General features: G+C 45.3%; 1 protein-coding gene across 1 annotated transcript in view; it reads left to right on the top strand.

Annotated features, from left to right (window-relative positions):
• The first annotated feature begins 487 nt into the window (after positions 1 to 487).
• Positions 488 to 24,746, top strand: part of LOC124026105 (FERM domain-containing protein 3-like) — a 53,056-nt gene continuing 28,797 nt past the window's right edge. The window contains exons 1-2 of the mRNA XM_046339277.1: positions 488 to 572; positions 23,238 to 23,365. Coding sequence (XP_046195233.1) covers positions 488 to 572; positions 23,238 to 23,365 — 213 coding nt within the window. The remainder of the gene's footprint in view (positions 573 to 23,237; positions 23,366 to 24,746) is intronic.

The following is a 24,746-nucleotide window of genomic DNA, read 5'->3' as shown; positions in this document are numbered from 1 at the left end:
GATTAGAGCATTTTACTAGATGTATTGTAGTTGAAACTACACATGGCAAGGCATGACTATTTGACTATCTGCCATTAGTTTCAGAGGTGGGAGTAAACTGGACTTCTTTTACAACCAGTGTGGTACACCTCAGTAATATCTTAGATGTGTTCTAAGATTATCCCCGTCTAGGGGCCTGTCTGCTCCTCACTGTTTTCATAGGGGAGTTTACTAGATGGTGTTTTCTGCTCTGGCGGCCTCGTACGGTGTTTCACGTAGTCTCGATGAGGCTCATTATAGGTCTGGACTACTATTCCCCCCTCTGTGACTTGGGACCCCCCCGCACCAGCGGTTGGTGTTGGTGTCCGAGGCACAAACGAAAAGGTCGGACCTTATGTACGAGTCATTGACCGATTTGATATGAGAATGGCTGTAACCAAATCTTCTGGGGTTTGTGCTTCAAAACACTCAGTGGCTGTCGAGACCTGTCAGTCACCATAGCGTCCGCATGTGGCAACCTCTTCAGTACCTGCGAAGTGAGATGAGGATATTGATCTGTGATATCGCAGTGTTTCACCAGTGGGAGTCATCAGGTCAGTTGCTGGACTGACGCCATTAATGTCATTGTAAGGGGTGACAGTCCCCCACAAAGCGGAAGATCTATCATCGGAATCAGAGTACACTCTTCGCATCAATGTTTTTCTTGCTGAGATGGCGGCAGTGCTAGTGGAAGTGTCCGAAGGGCAAGAGAAGTTCATCTCAACTACCGTATTGCACCACTTCAAGGAGGAGGGAAGTTGCTCATTCACAGAGACTGCTCGAAATCATGAAAACAATGGTCAATCAGGTTTGCTGATGGAATGTGTCGAGATATCGTAATATCTCCTTAGATCAGATTCTGCACCAAGAGGTTTCGAAACGTCTTTTTCCCAGGGGGTGCTTTCGACAGATACCCCTCGTGAATGACTGCGTTGCAGCTAGTGTTAGAGGTAGACAGTGTGGTCAGTGGAGAGGGCACTGTGGCCTGTGGCCATACATGGTTGTTTTTCCAATCCATCAGTGGGAGTAACTGATCTATCAAATCTGCTCCAAGTAGCAGGGGTTCAGGTTCGAGGCTGGCAACATACACAGGGTGAACGAGTGATACGTCCTGGAAGTCTAGTTTCAGCATGACTCTCAATGTGAGAGGCGAGGTAGTCTGAGTGAAACCTCGAAGTGTAGTGTCGCATCGTTCCACTTTTAGACAATGTTTAGTTCGCTTCAAAGCCCTTTTGAGATCATCAAACAATGTTTGGGAGATGAGCGATATTGTTACGCCTGACTCAATTAGCGCATGTTAAGCAGTCCTCCAGGACTGTTTCCAGGTATATTAATTATATTACCAACACACGCGGTACATAAAAACAGATACGTCTGTGGCCTACCCACGCTGGCTCAGCGTGATAGGCAGACAGATAACACTTCGGCTCGGTCACCAAACAGATTTATATTCAAATTTCTAACATTACTGGATCTATGCCCTTGCTCTAGAAATTAATATTGAATATTGATATTAATATTGCATTTGTACCATTTGGCCAAATGGACTAAATCTGGAATTTAACAACTCATAAGACACTCTGACGTCATCTGATACACGACACCGGGACAACTATGAGCAACACACACACCACACGGCTCTATTCGTATCTAACGTACTGGATTCAAAATAAATGCCTCATCCTGTTTCAGATCCCTCATACGGGGCACCATATGTCGTGTCTTTACCAACCTTAAATGTGACAGAATTATATGACCTGCTAGTTTATCAAATAGATTACCTAACGTTTAATTGATTACGTGATTGAATTAAACCATGCAACAATTAAACCATTAACAATCTGGGGCACCACAGAAGCATTCATTTATATAGAGCGGTTATCTCCCGAATCCACTCTCTTAAAGATCTGAAGATCTTTTATATCAATAGCAGTCAATTATTAAATTGTCACCTTCTATCAATCTCATCTGAACTTCGTACAATTCTTGGTGTCTGCACGAAACCTAGCATAAATTATGAATCAGCAATATACAAATTGGCTTAATTTTGTATTTACTAATTAACTAAACAAATCACAGAAACACGTAACAAACAAACAGAAGATATTGGTTACTAATAAAGATGGAAAAGTCCCTAGTGGACTAAGCAGATATGACAGCTTGGTAGACAACGTGAAGGGGGTGTGGACTGAGAAAGAGAGGGAAAGACAACATGGATTCATTACACACAGTCTATAATTATATTAAGTGAAATGCTAATCCTTTGCCCGTGCACAGTCCCTCATTCGAAAATAAATAGCAATTTATATTTACGCCCGTATGTCATTGTTGTGTTCCCTGTTGGAATCCGGTCTGTCTGCTGGAGAGTTCAGAGTCTTTCTGGTCGCTTTTCCCCAAAGATCAAAGTCTTTCGTGGTTGTTAGAATGGGTACTTCAGAGTACCATTCGGGAATGTTTGTTATGTATTACTGTGATTGTTTAGTTAGTCACATACTCAAAAAGTTCTACAGCTGCACCAGAGAGAATCACTGCCTGGTATGGCAACTGCTCGGCATCTAACTGTAAGGCAATACAGAGTGTGGTGCGTACGGCCCAGTACTTCACTGGGGCCAAGCTTCCTAGAATCCAGGACCTATATACTAGGCGGTGTCAAAAGCAGGCCCAAAAAAATGTCAAAGACTCCAGTCACCCAAATCATAGACTGTTCTCTCTACACATACTGAGACAGAGGGGCACTGTTTTGTTTGCTTGGATGCTTTCTCCGGTGAGATACATTCATCCTCTTGCGAATTTAAGGAAATATATGAGAGAGACGACACAGAGAGACAAAGGATTTATTTCTCTTCTTTTTTTCCTTTTGTAAAAGTTTTAGGGTTAGGTTGGTAAACAAAAAACACACACACTGTCCCTCATGATTACACCCTTCAGCTCAGTCACCATGTCCATTTTCAGGATACCGATTTCTGTACCGCTCAACCTAAAATTCCTCTCTCGCCCCCTACCTCTCTCTCCTCCCCTCTCATCCCCCTCTGCTGTGTGTGCAGATAGGATTGTCTCATGTGTCTGGATCTGAAGCATTAACAGGTTTCTTGTCGCAGTGCTTTCATGCAGCCAATTAGGGATGGCTTGTAGTGAAATAAATTTGGTTAGCTGAGATAAGGACCAGTTATAATTAAGCTGGCATGCATATTAATTACCAACCAGCCCCCCCTAAGTGGGGCACAGACGTCCTCCAGTGATTTCTGAACTTTTTCTGTTGTAATGCGATATCCCAAGTATTGGGGGGGGGGGGGGGGGAACACAACTGCAAACTTCAAGGAGTTGGTTTGATGGTGACTTTGTGATGTCATCTGCCTCCCTCCTTGCTTGAGGAGCAGCAGAAGACGAAAGAACGTAGTCTATCCACTAGAGATTAATGTGTGAGTACCAATAATGAGCATGTGGGGTTTTGTTTGTATTTCTAAGCCGACATCTCACTGCAGTCTGGAGTGGGAGGCTGGTTTGTACCGAAGGTGTCACAGCTTAGAGAAGTGCTCATACATACTCAAAGACCACATCGATACAGACAGTACATTCAGAAAGTATTCAGACCTCTTGACCTTTTCCACATTTTGTTACGTTACAGCCTTATTCTAAAATGGATTAAATGCATTTTTTCCTCATCAATCTACACACAATACCTCAGAATTACAATGTGACAAAGTTTAGAAATTTTAGCAAATGTGTTTAAATTTAAAAACAGAAATAGCTTATTTAAGTATTCAGACCTATGAGATATGAAATTGAGCTCAAGTGCATCCTGTTTCCATTGATCATCCTTGAGATGTTTCTACAACTTGATTGGAGTCTACCTGTGGTAAATTCAATTAATTGGACATGATTTGGAAAGGCACACACCTGTCTATATAAGGTCCCACAGTTGAAAGTGCATGTCAGAGCAAAAACCAAGCCATGAGGACGAAGGAATTGTCTGTAGACCCCCGAGACAGGATTGTGTCGAGGCACAGATCTGGGGAAGGGTACCAAAACATTTCTGCAGCATTGAAGGTCCCCAAGAACACAGTGGCCTCCATCATTCTTTCTTATTCTTTTGAATTTTACCCTGAGGGAAATCGACGAGTACCAACAGCTTATTAGCTACTATCTTGTCTCATCGCTACAACTCCCGTACGGACTCGGGAGAGACGAAGGTTGAAAGTCATGCGTCCTCCAATACACAACCCAACCAAGCCGCACTGCTTTTTAACACAGCGTGCATCCAACCCGGAAGCCAGCCGCACCAATGTGTTGGAGGAAACACCGTGCACCTGGCAACCTTGGTTAGCGCGCACTGCGCCCGGCCCGCCACAGGACTAGCTGATGCGCGATGAGTCAAGGATATCCCTACCAGCCAACCCCTCCCTAACCCGGACGACGCTAAGCCAATTGTGCGTCGCCCCACGGACCGCCCGGTTGCGGCCGGTTACGACAGAGCCTGAGCGCAAACCCAGAGTCTCTGGTGGCACAGCTGGCGCTGCAGTACAGCGCCCTTAACCACTGAGCCACCCGGGAGGCGCCTCCATCATTCTTAAAATGGAAGAAGTTCGGAACCAACAAGGCTCTTCCTAGAATTGGCCGCCCGGCCAAACTGAGCAATCGGGGGAGAAGGGCCTCGGTCAGGGAGTTGACCAAGAACCTGTTGGTCACTGACAGAGCTCCAGAGTTCCTCTGTGGAGATGGGAGAATCTTCCAGAAGGACATCCATCTCTGCAGCACTCCACCAATCAGGCCCTTATGGTAGAGTGGCCAGACGGAAGCCACTCCTCAGTAAAAGGCACATGACAGCCCTCTTGGAGTTTTCCAAAAGGCACCTAAAGGACTCTCAGACCATGAGAAACAAGATTCTCTGGACACTGTATACTGTAACAGCTAGGAAAAACAGCTGACCAAACAACTGCTATGTGGCTGTACTACAGACACCGGTCGTCGTCGTGGGAAAGACACATTGTTAGAAACTTTTGAAAAACAACGAGTAGCAACAACTTTACACCATGGAGGAACAACATACTCCATCGTGGAAAGATCCGACTACCTCAAAATAACTAACTGGACAAAAAAAAAAGAACAGATTCATCTACAGACACGGACGATTTACTTACCGTTGAAGTACAGGCTAGTGCTCTGGCTGGAAGTTGTGTGAGGAGGTAGCAGGGTTGAGGGGGGGGGGGGGGGGGAGAGTCGCTGCTAGACAAAGTCGTAGCATGCATGAAAATCGAATATTTTCTGGGAGTCCTGAGGATGCATCCAATAATCCAGAGGGTGCGATCAGAGAATTCATGCAATCTGCCTTGAAACTTCCTGCAGAGACTGTAAACAAAGTGGCTTTCCACCGTGTACACAGACTTGGAGCTCAGAGCAACAGACCAAGGGTCCCCGATCAATCATTGCAAAATTTTAAACATTACCAACAAGAGGATATGATCAAAGAAAAGGGAGGGAGCTTAAAGGGACCAAATTCAGTCTCAATGGCCAATTTTGAGGGGAGAAAAATGAAAGTCTGAAGAGACTGTATCCTGTACAAATACAGAGGGAGACAAACTCTTTACAGATGGACAGCTATACAGAGACAGCCCCATAACACCATGGCTGTACTAAGTTCTACAGGGTCTTCAGGTTACGAAAAAAAAAGAAAGTATGGAAACTAAAAATAGCTGAACACTATGAAGTGGATATGAACACATACTCAATTACATGTCCACTTACACATACCCACGTGATCTCGTTCTGTTCTCTCTCTGTTGTTGACAACTGTTCTATAATTTAATGTTTCTTGTTTGTCTTTTGTTTACAACAAGCAAGGGGAATTTGTCAGAATATATCAGAACAGGGACATTGGGGATAATAACATATTGTATGGGATACATTTGTTCTGTCGTGAAGCAGTCTTAATAGTAATGCAAGGTCTCTTTCATGATCATGTGAAATGGAAATGCAGGGCTGGTTTTTCAATGATGTTAAAGGTAATTACAATTATCATGAATATTAAGGCTATACGCACTACATATTACACACAGACACTCAACCATGCAAATTGGCTGGGTTATTATATATTTGGACATCACACATTGTCTTACTCTTATACAGACATCGTACACCCTCTCACTATATCACATCCAATATCATACACATCAACCTACTCAGATTTACTACACACATAATATCTTGTCTCAATGTTCTAACATATGTGGAATTGACTCACAGGCAAACAGTCAAGGGAATAAAACATATACAGTATGTAAGTATTTGATCCCCTGCTGATTTTGTACATTTGCCCACTGACAAAGAAATGATCAGTCTATAATTTTAAATGGTAGGTTTATTTAAACAGTGAGAGATAGAATAACCAAAAAAATTCCAGAAAAACATGTCAAAAATGTTATCAATTAATTTGCATTTTAATGAGGGAAATAAGTATTAGCCCTTCTCTGGCTCCCAGGTGTCTTTTATATAGGTAACGAGCTGAGATTAGGAGCACACTCTTAAAGGGAGTGCTCCTAATCTCAGTTTGCTACCTGTATAAAAGACCTGTCCACAGAAGCAATCAGATTCCAAACTCTCCACCATGGCCAAGACCAAAGAGCTCTCCAAGGATGTCAGTGACAAGATTGTAGACCTACACAAGGCTGGAATGGGCTACAAGACCATCGCCAAGCAGCTTGGTGAGAAGGTGACAATAGTTGGTGCGATTATTTGCAAATGGAAGAAACACAAAAGAACTGTCAATCTCCCTCGGCCTGGGGCTGCATGCAAGATATCACCTTTTGGAGTTGCAATGATCATGAGAACGATGAGGAATCAGCCCAGAACTACACAGGAGGATCTTGTCAATGATCTCAAGGCAGCTGGGACCAAAGTCACCAAGAAAACAATTGGTAACACACCACGCCGTGAAGGACTGAAATCCAGCAGCACCCGCAAGGTCCCCCTGCTCAAGAAAGCACATACAAACAATAATACATTTATGTCTTTATTGAACACACCGTGTAAACATTCACAGTGCAGGGTGGGAAAAGTATGTGAACCCTTGGATTTAATAACTGGTTGACCCTTCTTTGTCAGCAATATTTTTTTAATTTCACCTTAATTTAACCAGGTAGGCTAGTTGAGAACAAGTTCTCATTTGCAACTGCGTCCTGGCCAAAATAAAGCATAGCAGTGTGAACAGACAACAGAGTTACACATGGAGTAAACAATTAACAAGTCAATAACACAGTAGAAAAAAAATGGGCAGTCTATATACAATGTGTGCAAAAGGCATGAGGAGGTAGGCGAATAATACAATTTTGCAGATTAACACTGGAGTGATAAATGATCAGATGGTCATGTACAGGTAGAGATATTGGTGTGCAAAAGAGCAGAAAAGTAAATAAATAAAAACTGTGGGGATGAGGTAGGTGAAAATGGGTGGGCTATTTACACAGACTATGTACAGCTGCAGCGATCAGTTAGCTGATGTTTGAAGTTGGTGAGGGAGATAAAAGTCTCCAACTTCAGCAATTTTTGCAGTTCGTTCCAGTCACAGGCAGCAGAGTACTGGAACGAAAGGCGGCCAAATGAAGTGTTGGCTTTAGGGATGATCAGTGAGATACACCTGCTGGAGCGCGTGCTACGGATGGGTGTTGCCATCGTGACCAGTGAACTGAGATAAGGCGGAGCTTTACCTAGCATGAACTTGTAGATGACCTCGAGCCAGTGGGTCTGGCGACGAATATGTAGTGAGGGCCAGCCGACTAGAGCATACAAGTCGCAGTGGTGGGTGGTATAAGGTGCTTTAGTGACAAAACAGATGGCACTGTGATAGACTGCATCCAGTTTGCTGAATAGAGTGTTGGAAGCCATTTTGTAGATGACGTCGCCGAAGTCGAGGATCGGTAGGATAGTCAATTTTACTAGGGTAAGATTGGCGGCGTGAGTGAAGGAGGCTTTGTTGCGGAATAGAAAGCCGACTCTTGATTTGATTTTCGATTGGAGATGTTTGATGTGAGTCTGGAAGGAGAGTTTGCAGTCTAGCCAGACACCTAGGTACTTATAGATGTCCACATATTCAAGGTCGGAACCATCCAGGGTGGTGATGCTAGTCGGGCATGCGGGTGCAGGCAGCGATCGGTTGACTGAACTCTGTCTGCAAAGTAATTGGTGAACCAGGCAAGGCAGTCATCAGAAAAACCGAGGCTGTTGAGTCTGCCGATAAGAATATGGTGATTGACAGAGTCGAAAGCCTTGGCGAGGTCGATGAAGACGGCTGCACAGTACTGTCTTTTATCGATGGCGGTTATGATATCGTTTAGTACCTTGAGTGTAGCTGAGGTGCACCCGTGACCGGCTCGGAAACCAGATTGCACAGCGGAGAAGGTACGGTGGGATTCGAGATGGTCAGTGACCTGTTTGTTGACTTGGCTTTCGAAGACCTTAGATAGGCAGGGCAGGATGGATGGATATAGGTCTATAACAGTTTGGGTCCAGGGTGTCTCCCCCTTTGAAGAGGGGGATGACTGCGGCAGCTTTCCAATCCTTGGGGATCTCAGACGATATGAAAGAGAGGTTGAACAGGCTGGTAATAGGGGTTGCGACAATGGCGGCAGATAGTTTCAGAAATAGAGGGTCCAGATTGTCAAGCCCAGCTGATTTGTACGGGTCCAGGTTTTGCAGCTCTTTCAGAACATCTGCTATCTGGATTTGGGTAAAGGAGAACCTGGAGAGGCTTGGGCGAGGAGCTGCGGGGGGAGCAGAGCTGTTGGCCGAGGTTGGAGTAGCCAGGCGGAAGGCATGGCCAGCCGTTGAGAAGTGCTTATTGAAGTTTTCGATAATCATGGATTTATCGGTGGAGACCGTGTTACCTAGCCTCAGTGCAGTGGGCAGCTGGGAGGAGGTGCTCTTGTTCTCCATGGACTTCACAGTGTCCCAGAACTTTTTGGAGTTGGAGCTACAGGATGCAAACTTCTGCCTGAAGAAGCTGGCCTTAGCTTTCCTGACTGACTGCGTGTATTGGTTCCTGACTTCCCTGAACAGTTGCATATCGCGGGGGCTATTCGATGCTATTGCAGTCCACCACAGGATGTTTTTGTGCTGGTCGAGGGCAGTCAGGTCTGGAGTGAACCAAGGGCTGTATCCGTTCTTGGTTCTGCATTTTTTGAACGGAGTATGCTTATCTAAAATGGTGAGGAAGTTACTTTTAAAGAATGACCAGGCATCCTCAACTGACGGGATGAGGTCAATGTCCTTCCAGGATACCCGGGCCAGGTCGATTAGAAAGGCCTGCTCACAGAAGTGTTTTAGGGAACGTTTGACAGTGATGAGGGGTGGTCGTTTGACTGCGGCTCCGCGGCGGATACAGTTAATGAGGCAGTGGTCGCTGAGATCCTGGTTGAAGACAGCGGAGGTGTATTTGGAGGGCTAGTTGGTCAGGATGACGTCTATGAGGGTGCCCTTGTTTACAGAGTTAGGGTTGTACCTGGTGGGTTCCTTGATTATTTGAGTGAGATTGAGGGCATCTAGCTTAGATTGTAGGACTGCCTGGGTGTTAAGCATATCCCAGTTTAGGTCACCTAACAGAACAAACTCTGAAGCTAGATGGGGGGCGATCAATTCACAAATGGTGTCCAGGGCACAGCTGGGAGCTGAGGGTGGTCGGTAGCAGGCGGCAACAGTGAGAGACTTATTTCTGGAGAGAGTAATTTTCAAAATTAGTAGTTCAAACTGTTTGGGTATGGACCTGGAAAGTATGACTTTACTTTGCAGGCTCTCTCTGCAGTAGACTGCGGCTCCGGCCCCTTTGGCAGTTCTATCTTGACGGAAGATGTTATAGTTGGGTATGGAAATCTCTGAATTTTTGGTGGCCTTCCTGAGCCAGGATTCAGACACGGCAAGGACATCAGGGTTAGCAGAGTGTGCTAAAGCAGTGAGTAAAACAAACTTAGGGAGGAGGCTTCTGATGTTGACATGCATAAAACCAAGGCTTTTTCGATCACAGAAGTCAACAAATGAGGGTACCTGGGGACATGCAGGGCCTGGGTTTACCTCCACATCACCCGCGGAACAGAGAAGGAGTAGTATGAGGGTGCGGCTAAAGGCTATCAAAACTGGTCGCCTAGAGCGTTGGGGGCAGAGGATAAGAGGAGCAGGTTTCTGGGCATGGTAGAATATATTCAGGGCATAATGCGCAGACAGGGGTATGGTGGGGTGCGGGTACAGCGGAGGTAAGCCCAGGCACTGGGTGATGATGAGAGAGGTTGTATCTCTGGACATGCTGGTTGTAATGGGTGAGGTCACCGCATGTGTGGGAGGTGGGACAAAGGAGGTAACAGGGGTATGCAGAGTGGATCTAGGGGCTCCATTGTGAACTAAAACAATGATTTCCGGTTCCGGTTGGAGCGAGTGGTCGCATCTGCACGTCGCTCCAACGGGTAGTATAACTTTTTCATTATATTTCATTATATCACAACGGTTTGATTTGTCTTATCTTAGCAATTTCTTCTCAGCTAGCTACATAGCCGTCTTTGTATCAAAGATAATTGCGTAATTATCGTATTTCGCCGTCCTAACGTAGTCTTCACTAGCCAGCTAGCTAACGTCCACTGATTAGCTGCACTGGAGAAACTGTTACACTCAACTGAACGACTTGATCAGTGTAGTGTTAGCTAGCTACATAGCTGTCTTTGCTGTCTTCGTATCATCGTATCATCGTATCCAAGATAATTGTGTTGTTTAGGTTTAGAGTGTGTAGTCTTAGAGTGATTATCTTAATTTACCGAGGTTAGCTAGCCAGCTATTTGTCGTCCTTAACGTAGGTGACTCTGCTAGCTAGCCAACAGCTAGCCAACGCTAGCCAACGTCTTCTGTATAGAACTCAACTACCCGGTCGCATTCACAGGTTGTATCACATTTTCACTTCATTTTCATTACAGTACAACGGTTTGATTTGTTTGATCGTAGCTAGCTACTTAGCTAGCTACATAGCCGTCTTTGTATCAAAGATAATTGTGTAGTCTAGAGCGATTTTCTAGGTTCGCTAGCCATCTATTGTCGTTCTTTTAACGCAACGTAACGTAAACAACACTGCTAGCTAGCCTGCTAGCCCCCGAATAGCAACACTGCAGAAACTATTACACTCAACGGAACGACTTGATTAGTGTAGTGTCAACAACGCACCCACTGCCAGCTGGCCCACTTCAGCAGTACTGTATCATTTTAATCATTTTAGTCAATAAGATTCTTGCTACGTAGCTTAACTTTCTGAACATTCGAGACGTGTAGTCCACTTGTCATTCCAATCTCCTTTGCATTAGCGTAGCCTCTTCTGTAGCCTGTCAACTATGTGTCGGTTTATCCCTGTTCTCTCCTCTCTGCACAGACCATACAAACGCTCCTCACCGCGTGGCCGAGGCCACCCTACTCTGGTGGTCCCAGCGCACGACCACGTGGAGTTCCAGGTCTCCGGTAGCCTCTGGAACTGCCAATCTGCGGTCAACAAGGCAGAGTTCATCTCAGCCCATGCCTCCCTCCAGTCCCTCGACTTCTTGGCCCTGACGGAAACATGGATCACCACAGACAACACTGCTACTCCTACTGCTCTCTCTTCGTCCGCCCACGTGTTCTCGCACACCCGAGAGCGTCTGGTCAGCGGGGTGGTGGCACCGGGATCCTCATCTCTCCCAAGTGGTCATTCTCTCTTTCTCCCCTTACCCATCTGTCTATCGCCTCCTTTGAATTCCATGCTGTCACAGTTACTAGCCCTTTCAAGCTTAACATCCTTATCATTTATCGCCCTCCAGGTTCCCTCTGAGAGTTCATCAATGAGCTTGATGCCTTGATAAGCTCCTTTCCTGAGGACGGCTCACCTCTCACAGTTCTGGGCGACTTTAACCTCCCCACGTCTACCTTTGACTCTTTCCTCTCTGCCTCCTTCTTTCCACTCCTCTCCTCTTTTGACCTCACCCTCTCACCTTCCCCCCTACTCACAAGGCAGGCAATACGCTCGACCTCATCTTTACTAGATGCTGTTCTTCCACTAACCTCATTGCAACTCCCCTCCAAGTCTCCGACCACTGCCTTGTATCCTTTTCCCTCTCGCTCTCATCCAACACCTCCCACACTGCCCCTACTCGGATGGTATCGCGCCGTCCCAACCTTCGCTCTCTCTCCCCCGCTACTCTCTCCTCTTCCATCCTATCATCTCTTCCCTCCGCTCAAACCTTCTCCCACCTATCTCCTGATTCTGCCTCCTCAACCCTCCTCTCCTCCCTCTCTGCATCCCTTGACTCTCTATGTCCCCTATCCTCCAGGCCGGCTCGGTCCTCCCCTCCCGCTCCGTGGCTCGATGACTCATTGCGAGCTCACAGAACAGGGCTCCGGGCAGCCGAGCGGAAATGGAGGAAAACTCGCCTCCCTGCGGACCTGGCATCCTTTCACTCCCTCCTCTCTACATTTTCCTCCTCTGTCTCTGCTGCTAAAGCCACTTTCTACCACGCTAAATTCCAAGCTTCTGCCTCCAACCCTAGGAAGCTCTTTGCCACCTTCTCCTCCCTCCTGAATCCCCCCCCCTCCTCCCTCTCTGCAGATGACTTCGTCAACCATTTTGAAAAGAAGGTCGACGACATCCGATCCTCGTTTGCTAAGTCAAACGACACCGCTGGTTCTGCTCACACTGCCCTACCCTGTGCTCTGACCTCTTTCTCCCCTCTCTCTCCAGATGAAATCTCGCGTCTTGTGACGGCCGGCCGCCCAACAACCTGCCCGCTTGACCCTATCCCCTCCTCTCTTCTCCAGACCATTTCCGGAGACCTTCTCCCTTACCTCACCTCGCTCATCAACTCATCCCTGACCGTTGGCTACGTCCCTTCCGTCTTCAAGAGAGCGAGAGTTGCACCCCTTCTGAAAAAACCTACACTCGATCCCTCCGATGTCAACAATTACAGACCAGTATCCCTTCTTTCTTTTCTCTCCAAAACTCTTGAACGTGCCGTCCTTGGCCAGCTCTCCCGCTATCTCTCTCTGAATGACCTTCTTGATCCAAATCAGTCAGGTTTCAAGACTAGTCATTCAACTGAGACTGCTCTCCTCTGTATCACGGAGGCGCTCCGCACTGCTAAAGCTAACTCTCTCTCCTCTGCTCTCATCCTTCTAGATCTATCGGCTGCCTTCGATACTGTGAACCATCAGATCCTCCTCTCCACCCTCTCCGAGTTGGGCATCTCCGGCGCGGCCCACGCTTGGATTGCGTCCTACCTGACAGGTCGCTCCTACCAGGTGGCGTGGCGAGAATCTGTCTCCTCACCACGCGCTCTCACCACTGGTGTCCCCCAGGGCTCTGTTCTTGGCCCTCTCCTATTCTCGCTATACACCAAGTCACTTGGCTCTGTCATAACCTCACATGGTCTCTCTTATCATTGCTATGCAGACGACACACAATTAATCTTCTCCTTTCCCCCTTCTGATGACCAGGTGGCGATCGCATCTCTGCATGTCTGGCAGACATATCAGTGTGGATGACGGATCACCACCTCAAGCTGAACCTCGGCAAGACGGAGCTGCTCTTCCTCCCAGGGAAGGACTGCCCGTTCCATGATCTCGCCATCACGGTTGACAACTCCATTGTGTCCTCCTCCCAGAGTGCCAAGAACCTTGGCGTGATCCTGGACAACACCCTGTCGTTCTCAACTAACATCAAGGCGGTGGCCCGTTCCTGTAGGTTCATGCTCTACAACATCCGCAGAGTACGACCCTGCCTCACACAGGAAGCTAATCCTAATCCAGGCACTTGTCATCTCCCGTCTGGATTACTGCAACTCGCTGTTGGCTGGGCTCCCTGCCTGTGCCATTAAACCCCTTCAACTCATCCAGAACGCCGCAGCCCGTCTGGTGTTCAACCTTCCCAAGTTCTCTCACGTCACCCCGCTCCTCCGTTCTCTCCACTGGCTTCCAGTTGAAGCTCGCATCCGCTACAAGACCATGGTGCTTGCCTACGGAGCTGTGAGGGGAACGGCACCTCAGTACCTCCAGGCTCTGATCAGGCCCTACACCCAAACAAGGGCACTGCGTTCATCCACCTCTGGCCTGCTCGCCTCCCTACCACTGAGGAAGTACAGCTCCCGCTCAGCCCAGTCAAAACTGTTCGCTGCCCTGGCCCCCCCAATGGTGGAACAAACTCCCTCACGACGCCAGGACAGCGGAGTCAATCACCACCTTCCGGAGACACCTGAAACCCCACCTCTTTAAGGAATACCTAGGATAGGTTAAGTAATCCCTCTCACCCCACCCCCCCCTAAGTTTTAGATGCACTATTGTTAAGTGACTGTCCCACTGGATGTCATAAGGTGATTGCACCAATTTGTAAGTCGCTCTGGATAAGAGCGTCTGCTAAATGACTTAAATGTAAATGTAAATGTAAATAACTAACCTGAACAACAGTATACAAGGCATATTGACATTTGAGAGAGACATACAGCGAGGCATACAGTAATCACAGGTGTTGAATTGGGAAAGCTAGCTAAAAACAGTAGGTGAGGCTAATCAGCTAGCACAACAAACAGCAGGTAAAATGGCGTTGACTAGGCAACTGGGCCGACAGATAAAACAAACAAGCAGAATGGAGTACCGTGATTAATGGACAGTCCAGTGTGCGTCAGCTATGTAGCCAAGAGATCAGTGTCCAGGGGGAAGCGGTGGATGGGCAGGGAAGCTGGACTGGCGAGTGTTATCCAGGTTTAAAAAGAAACTAACAATGACTAAATAGCTTGTAGCTAGTTAGCTGGTTAGTGTCTGGAGGTTCTTGAGTGAGTCATAAAAATAAAATTAAAAGTAATAGCGATTCCATATCACAGTGGGTGAGGCAGGTTTCCGGAAGGTATAAACAAAATAAAAATCAAAAAGAGATAAAGTAAATGGGTTCAGAGAGTGTTAGGGACGCGGTGATTCAGACGGTTAGCAGGCCTGTGCTATCAAGCTAACAGTTCGTAGGCCCGGGCTAGACAAGCTAGCCGTTAGCAGGCCGAATTAGCAAGCAGGGAGATAGCGAGGGCTAGAGAGTTAACCTTTGGGGGACGTCGCGATGGGGTGAGTCTGTTTATTCCTCTTCATGCGGTGACGTCGACAGACCGGTCGTGGGCCCGGGTAATTGTAGCCCAGGAGTATGCTACAGGTGCTCTAGTACGCTAGGTGAGCTGGAGACACAGCGTTTCAGAAAGCTCGCGGGCCTTGGCCAGCAGATGGATCTTTGGCGAGTCGCAACGGAGAAGCCTGTTGAAACCACCTCGGACGATTATGTCGGCGGACCAGTCGTGATGGATCGGCGGGGCTCCGTGTCGGCAGTAAATGGTCCAGGCCAAATGGCAAAAGAGGTAATGTTGGACCTCTTCGGCTAGTCGGGAGATGGGCTTAGCTCGAGGCTAGCTCAAGGCTAACTGGTGCTTGCTTTGGGGCAGAGACGTTAGCCAGGAGTAGCCACACGGATTGCAGCTAGCTAGTTGCGATGATCCGGTGTAAAAGTTCAGAGCTTGCGGTAGGAATCCGGAGATGTGGTAGAGAAAAAGCAGTCTGATATGCTCTGGGTTGATGTCGCGCTGGTGTCCTAGTTAGCTTTGAAGACCGCTAGCAGTGGCTAACTGAGTAGTAGCTAGTTAGCTGGCTAGCTTCTGATGGGGGTTCCGGTTCTACAGTATAGAAAAAGCAGATCCGTACCACATTGGGTGATGCGGGTTGCAGGAGAGTATATTCAGCCTATAGTTGGAAAGTGAGATTAAAAATATGTACGAAATATATACAGAAAAAAACGAGGAAAACTATATTTACACCAGACAGGACGGGACAAGACAAAACACACATCCGACTGCTACGCCATCTTGGATCATCAATAACCTCAACCAAACGTTTTCTGTAGTTGCAGATCATATGTGAACTGCTCTCGAGGTCATGCCACAGCATTTCAATCTGTTTGAGCTAAGGAATCTGACAGCGCCACTCCAGAATGCGTATTTTCTTCTGTTGCATCACCCAACTTCTGTGGAGCTTCAATTGGCAGACAGATAGCTGAACATTGTCCTGAAAAATGTCTTAATAACTTGGGAATTCATTTTTCCGTTGATGATAGAAAGCTGTCCAGGTCCTGAGGCAGTAAAGCAGCCCCAAACCATGATGTTCCCTCCACCATACTTTACAGTTGGGATGAGGTTTTGATGTTGGTGTGCAGTGTCTTTTTCTCTCTACACATAGTTGTGTGTTCCTTCCAAACAACTCAACTGTAGTTTAATCTGTCCACAGAATATTTTGTCAGTAACGCTGTGGAACATCCAGGTGCACTTTTGCAAACTTCAGACGTGCAGCAATGGGTTTTTTGGACAGCAGTGGCTTCTTCCGTGGTGACCTTCAATGAACACCATTCTTGTTTAGTGTTTTACGTATCATAGACTGGTCAACAGAGATGTTAGCATGTTTCAGAGATTTCTGTAAATCTTTATTTGACACTCTAGGATTCTTCTTAACCTCATTGAGCATTCTACGCTGTGCTCTTGCAGTCATCTTTGCAGGATGGCCACTCGTAGGGAGAGAAGCAACAATGCTTTCTCCATTTATAGCCAATTTTGCTTACCGTGGACTGATGGACATTAAGGGTTTTAGAGATACTTTTGTAACCCTTTCCAGCTTTATGCAAGGCAAACAATTCTTAATCTTAGGTCTTCTGAGATCTCTTTTGTTTGAGGCATGGTTCACATCAGGTAATGCTTCTTGTGAATAGCAAACGCTAATTTTGGGAGTTTTTTTTTAATAGGGCAAGGCAGCTCTAACCAACATCTCAATCTTGTCTCATTAATTGGACTCCAGGTTAGCTGACTACTGACTCTAATTAGCTTTTGGAGAAGTCATTAGCCTAGGGGTTCACAGGTTTCCCAACCTACACTGTGAATGTTTAAATTATGTACTCAATATAGACAACAAAAATACAATAATTTGTGTGTTATTAGTTAAATCACACTGTCTATTGTTGTGACTTAGATTAAGATCAGATCAAATTTGATGACCAATTTATGCAGAAATCCAGGTTCAGTGGCTTGTGAAAGTATTCACCCCCTTGACATTTTTCCTATTTTGTTGCCTTACAACTTTTTTTTTTGGGGGGGGGGGGGGGGGGGGGGTTGTATCATTTGATTTACACAACATGCCTACCACTTTGCAGATGCAAGATATTTTTTTAATGTGAAACAATCAAGAAATAAGACAGAAAACCAGAACATGCATAACTATTACCTTATTCCATATGGTTTGGAGAGTCTCCCACATGCCTTTTGGTGAACACCAAACATTTTTTTCTGGACACTTCCGTAAAGCCCAGCTCTGTGGAGTATACGGCTTAACGTGGTCCTACGGACAGATACTCCAATCTTTGCTGTGGAGCTTTGCAGCTCCTTCAGGGTTATCTTTGGTCTCTTTCTGATTAATGCCATCCTTGCCTGGTCCGTGAGTCTTGGTGGGAGGCCCTCTCTTGACAGGTTTGTTGTGGTGCCATATTCTTTCCATTGTTTGATAATGGATTTAATGATGCTCTGTGGGATGTTCAAAGTTTCTGATATTATTTTATAAGCCAACCCTGATCTGTATTTCTCCACAACTTTGTCCCTGACCTGTTTGGAAAGCTCCTTGGTCTTCATGGTGCCCCTTGCTTTGTGCTGTTGCAGACTATGGGGCCTTTCAGAACAGGTGTATATATACTGAGATCATGTGACAGATCACGTGACACTTAGATTGCACACAGGTGGGCTTTATTTATCTAATTATGTGACTTCTGAAGGTAATTGGTTGCACCAGATCTTATTTAAGGAGTTCATAGCAAAGGGGGTGAATACATATGTACACACCTCTTTTCCGTTTGTATTTTTAAAGTTTTAAGTTTAAGTTGTTTTTTTCATTTCACTTCACCAATTTGGACTATTTCGTGAATGTCCATTATATGAAATACAAAATAAAAATAAAATCAACAAAATAGGAAAAATGCCAAGGAGGATGAAAACTTTTACAAGGCACTGTAATTCCAAAGGGTTCACATACTTTTTCTTGCTACTGTCAGCTTCATTAAATAGTACCCGCAAAACACCAGCCTCAATGTCAACAGCGACTCCAGGATGCTGGCCTTCTAGGCAGAGTTCCTCTGTCCAGTGTCTGTTGTTCTTTTGCCCATCTTAATATTTTATTTATATTGGCCAGTCTAAGATATGTATTTTTCTTTGCAACTCTGCCTAGAAGGCCAGCATCCTGAAGTCGACTCTTCACTGTTGAGACTGGTGTATTCCGGGTACTATTTAATGAAGCTGCCAGTTGAGGACTTGTGAGGCGTCTGTTTCTCAAACTAGACACTAATGTACTTGTCCTCTTGCTCAGTTGTGCACCGGGGCCTCCCACTCCTCTTTCTATTCTGGTTAAAGCCAGTTTGCACTGTTCTGTGAAGGGAGTAGTACACAGCTTTGTATGAGATATTCAGTTTCTTGGCAATTTCTTGCATGGATTAGCCTTCATTTCTCAGAACAAGAATAGACTGACGAGTTTCAGAAGAAAGTTCTTTGTTTCTGGCCATTTTGGGCCTGTAATCAAACCCACAAATGCTGATGCTCCAGATACTCAACTAGTCAAAATAAGGCCAGTTTTATTGCTTCTTTAATCAGGACACAGTTTTCATCTGTGCTAACATAATTGCAAGAGGGTTTTCTAATGCTCAATTAGCCTTTTAAAATGATAAACTTGGATTAGCTAACACAACGTGCCATTGGAACACAGGAGTGATGGTTGCTGAAAATGGGCCTCTGTACGCCTATGTAGATATTCCATAAAAAAGCAGCCGTTTCCAGCTGCAATAGTCATTTACAACATTAACAATGTCTACACTGTATTTCTGATCAATTTGATGTTATTTTAATGGGCAAAAAATGTGCTTTTCTTTCGACAACAAGGACATTTCTAAGTGGCCCCAAACTTTTGAACGGTAGTGTATGTTGCTTAGAAATCCGAAGAGGCCAGCAGAGATCGGTGGGAGGGGCTGAGGGAAGCTGAGGGTTGGGATGTAGAATTGGAGACAAATGGGAGTGGAGTTGCTGGGTGGGAGATCGAATGATGGTCAAAGATAAAGTATTTAAAAATAAAGTCAAAATAGAACATAATAAATAGTAAGTTTGAATGACACCGAGGGGCAGTGTTTTTACAGCTAATACTGGTTTGCCTGAGGCTGATGCCGTGCAGGTGTTTGTACACATGCATATACACACACTCTCATTCAAATAACAACATACACGGACACACATACAGTTGAAATCGTAAGTTTACATACACCTTAGCCAAATACATTTAATCAGAGTAAAAATTCCCTGTCTTAGGTCAGTTAGGATCACCACTTTATTTTAAGAATGTGAAATGCAAGAATAATAGAGAGAATTAGGGTTAGGGTTAGGGTCAGAATTGAAGAAGCTTCTAAAGCCATGACATCATTTTCTGGAATTTTCCAAGCTGTTTAAAGGCATAGTCAACTTAGTGTATGTAAACTTCTGACCCACTGGAATTGTGATTACAGTGAATTATAAGTGAAATAATCTGTCTGTATCAATTCTTGGAAAAATGACTTGTGTCATGCACACAGTAGATGTCCTAACCGACTTGCCAAAACTATAGTTTGTCAACAAGACATTTGTGGAGTGGTTGAAAAACGAGTTTTAATGATTCCATTCTCAGTGTATGTTAACTTCCGACTTCAACTGTATGTAAATAGTGCCAGACATGCACTCAAACATATACAGTTGTCCTTGATGTCCTTTGTCATTTTTTTGCTGTTTTCTTTTGTCTCTTTCTTTTTTCTCATGAGTTCATTTTCTTGGTTGTTATTATTCTCTCTATTATTGCATTGGGGAGGTTCTTGGGGAATGGAATTCTTTTTTTCTTTTTTTCTTGGGGGTGTGACTGTGGGAGGGGTTTTGAATGGTTGAGGGACAGCTATGGGGAACTGTGGGGGAATCTTGGAGGGTTTGCGTCCCCGTTTCTTTTGGCCTTCTGGGAGATCTGTCGACATGCCCTTGAGCAGGGCATTGACCCTGGATGAAACCAAGAATGAACTCTTTGGCCTGAATGCCAAGCGTCACATCTGGAGGAAAGCTGGCAACATCCCTAAGGTGAAGCATGGTGGTTGCAGCATCATGCTGTGGGGATGCTCCAGAGTGAACAGGACCTCAGACTGGGGTGAAGGTTCACCTTCCAACAGAACAACAACCCTAAGTACACAGCCAAGACACTGCAGGAGTGGCTTCAGGACAAGTCTCTGAATGTCCTTGAGTGGCCCAGCCAGAGCCCAGACTTGAACCCAATCGAACATCTCTGGAGAGACCTGAAAATAGCTGTGCAGCGACGCTCCCTATCCTAACTGACAGAGCTTAAGAGGATCTGCAGAGAAGAATGGGAGGAACTCCCCAGATACAAGCTTGTCGTGTCATACCAAAGACGACTTGAGGCTGTAATTGCTGCCAAAGTTGTTTCAACAAAGTATTGAGTAAATGTGATATTTCAGTCTTTATTTTTAATACATTTGCTAGCATTTGTAAAAACCTGTTTTTGCTTTGTCATTATGGGGTATTGTTTGTAGATTGAGGATGGGGAAAATAACAATTGAATACATTTTAGAATAAGGCGGTAACGTAACAAAATTAGGAGAAAGTCAAGGGGTTTTAATACTTTCCGAATGCACTGTACATACTCAAATACCCACTGTAACACACTGATACACACATACTCAAATACCCACTGTAACACACTGATACACACATACTCAAATACCCACTGTAACACACTGATACACACATACTCAAATACCCACTGTAACACACTGATACACACATACTCAAATACCCACTGTAACACACTGATACACACATACTCAAATACCTACTGTAACACACTGATACACACATACTCAAAAACCTACTGTAACACACTGATACACACATATACAGTCTGCAGTTCACTTTGCTCTGGTTGAAGTCAATTCAGACGTTGTCTCGCTGCGTAAGGCTGTATCTAAAGTGGGGAGAGCACTTTAGCTTCATTAAGACAGATTATGTAGAGACAGCCTGACCAGGTTAATATTTAATGTTGAGCCCTTTGAAATATGCATCCACCTCTTGTTGGACATGAAATGGACTCTGCTCTCTTTTCTCTTTTCTCTTTTCTCTGTCTCTCTCTCTTTCTGTCTCTCTCTCTCTCTCTCTCTCTCTCGTTATCGCTCTGTCTTTCTCTCTTTCCTTCTTCTCTCGCTCGCTCTCTCTCGCTCTGTCTCTGTCTCTCTCTGTCTGTATTTGTGTCTGAATGTCTTTCTTGCTCTCTGTCTCTCTATATAATCTCCCCCTCTTTTCTCTCTATCTCTCTCTCTTTCTCTCTATATTTCTTTCTTTCTCTCTCTTGCTCTCTCACTCTCTCTCTGTCTCTCTCTTTCTGTCTGTATTTGTGTCTGAATGTCTTTCTTGCTCTCTGTCTCTCTATATCATCTCCCCCTCTTTTCTCTCTATCTCTCTCTCTTTCTCTCTCTATTTCTTTATTTCTCTATCTTGCTCTCTCACTCTCTCTCTGTCTCTCTCTTTCTGTCTGTATTTGTGTCTGAATGTCTTTCTTGCTCTCTGTCTCTCTATATCATCTCCCCCATCTTTTCTCTCTATCTCTCTCTCTTTCTCTCTCTATTTCTTTCTTTCTCTCTCTATCTCTTTCACTCTCTCTGTCTCTCTCTTTCTGTCTGTATTTGTGTCTGAATGTCTTTCTTGCTCTCTGTCTCTATATCATCCTTCCCACCACTGTCTCTTCTCTTTTCTCTGAAAGGTGTATGTCAGATACTGTATGTGTCATGTTTCATGGTGTTTAAGTCCCAGTGTTGCTCTGATCAAGGAGACCAGAGAGACAAATGGCAACAAGATGGACCATCACAGTGGATGGGCTGTAGGGACCGGAGTCACATACATACATGGTTCTGGAAGCGACCACTTCACGCTGTTTGACTGGCAGTCTTAGCGTTGCCTAGGTGACAGCAAGTGGGACTGACAGCTTCAGCACCTGACTCTGCTCTGTGGGTCAGGGCCGCAGACAGCATTGTTAAGTAAATCAAAAACTGATAACAGCCAGGGCAAATGGACGATTACCAGATGGATTCAATCAGGCTGCTCAGCCAAGTGCAGGTTCCCCTCCATCAGCAGGACCAGGGGAAGAGGTTGAAGTGAAGGGCCCAGTTTTATATATATAGTGAAGAACCACTAGGGACAGTCTCCAACTAGGATGTGCTGACAACAGGACCAGGGGCTAGAATATCTCCCAACAGGACCTGGGACTAGAATATCTCTGACCAGGACCTGGGACTAGAATATCTCCCAACAGGACCAGGGACTAGAACATCTCCCAACAGACCAGGGACTAGAATATCTCCCAGCAGGACCAGGGACTAGAACATCTCCCAACAGGACCAGGGACTAGAACATCTCCCAGCAGGACCAGGGACTAGAATATCTCTGACCAGGACCTGGGACTAGAACATCTCCCAACAGGACCAAGGACTAGAATATCTCTGACCAGGACCTGGGACTAGAATATCTCTGACCAGGACCTGGGACTAGAACATCTCCCAACAGGACCAGGGACTAGAATATCTCTGACCAGGACCTGGGACTAGAATATCTCTGACCAGGACCTGGGTCTAGAACATCTCCCAACAGGACCAGGGACTAGAATATCTCGGACCAGGACCTGGGACTAGAATATCTCTGACCAGGACCTGGGTCTAGAACATCTCCCAACAGGACCAGGGACTAGAATATCTCGGACCAGGACCTGGTACTAGAACATCTCCCAACAGGACCTGGGACTAGAATATCTCCCAACAGGACCAACGGAACAGCTATTACAGACAGCTTTAGTTGGGAGTCAGCAGGGTGTGTGGACACTAGTGGGGTGGGAATTCATATTTAAGTGTTTTGTTGTGATTGAATATGTTGGTGTTTTAAATGTGTTTGCATGTGTGTAGGACTGTTTCCTGATTTACTCCTGCGTTAAATAACTGGTGCAAATGCCTAGTAAATGAAGACATTGTACACTTTCATCATTCCAATGGTGTTGTATATCTAACCTAATTATGGTATCAAATGCTTTATATATCCCCAATATTGAATGTGCTGTAATAACAGTTTGTTGTGTTTTTTCCCCACAGAGAGAAACCAAGGGCCAGTTCCTGGTGGATCATGTGTGTAACCATTACAGCCTCCTGGAGAAGGACTACTTTGGCATCAGATATGTCGACCCAGAGAAGCAGAGGGTATAGATAGATACTCTCGTACATTGACAAATATATACCGGGTGGTTTGATTGGCTGACAGATCGTTTACCACGGGCATGACAAAACATTTATTTGTACTGCTATAATTACGTTGGTAACCAATTTATAATAGCAATAAGGCATCTCGGGGGTTTGTGGTATATGGCCAATATACCACGGCTAAGCGCTGTATCCAGGCACTCCACGTTGCGTCTTGCCTAAGAACAGCCCTTAGCTGTGGTATATTGGCCATATACCTCACTCCCTCGTGCCTTATTGCTGAACTATACAACTCATAACTGTTCTCAGTCATTGCCTGATATTCTGTTTAACACTTAAAGACATAGTCCAGGATGTTACAAATTCGTAACATATTGTATGAATTGTAATTTGTAACAAATACGAATTTACACCCCACATTTTTTATGTTTACATAAGAAATGGATGCCATAGTAGACAATTGTGCAACATTTTCTGGTTGAAATGATACCAAAGCTCTGGAGCATCACTTTAACACACGCTGACATTGTGGCAGGTTGGCATTTATTGGGATGACTCATGTACTGGAGGCAGCTCTGCAGAGTGGTCAGGATCTGGCACAGGCACAAAGTCCTAAAATATGATTTTAGACCTAACCCAAACCTTAACCACCCTGCTAACCCTAACCTTAACCACACTGCTAACCCTAATGCTAACCCGTAACTTAACCACACTGATAACCCTAACCTTAACCACCTGCTAACCCAAAACTTAACCACCTGCTAACCCAAACCTTAACCACCCTGCTAACCCTAACCTTAACCACACTGCTAACCTGTACCTTAACCACACTGATAACCCTAACCTTTACCACACTGCTAACCCTATTGCCTAACCCTAAACTTAACTACGCTGCTAACCCTAATGCTAACTCTAACCTTAACCCTAATGCTAACCTTAACCTTAACCACACTGCTAACCCTAATGCTAACCCTAACCTTAACCACACTGCTAACCCTAATGCCTACCCCTAACCTTAACCACACTGCTAACCCTAATTCCTAACCCTAACCTTAAGAGAAAAAAACACCATTTATTTTTTATACATTTTTACGATAATATAGCAAAATCTTACTTTGCAGCTTGCCAAACTAGCAGAAACCACACAGTTCTGCCCCTCTAGAGCAAGATTCATGACAATAAACGTCAACCTGACACGTGTGTGTGTGTGTGTGTGTGTGTGTGTGTGTGTGTGTGTGTGTGTGTGTGTGTGTGTGTGTGTGTGTGTGTGTGTGTGTGTGTGTGTGTGTGTGTGTGTGTGTGTGTGTGTGTGTGTGTGTGTGTGTGTGTGTGTGTGTGTGTGTTTCCTCAAGAATAAGAAGAATACTTTATTAATCCATAG

This window comes from Oncorhynchus gorbuscha, unplaced genomic scaffold, assembly GCF_021184085.1.
Source record: "Oncorhynchus gorbuscha isolate QuinsamMale2020 ecotype Even-year unplaced genomic scaffold, OgorEven_v1.0 Un_scaffold_2593, whole genome shotgun sequence".
Lineage (NCBI taxonomy): Eukaryota > Metazoa > Chordata > Actinopteri > Salmoniformes > Salmonidae > Oncorhynchus > Oncorhynchus gorbuscha.
This window is presented reverse-complemented; position numbering and strand designations above follow the sequence as displayed.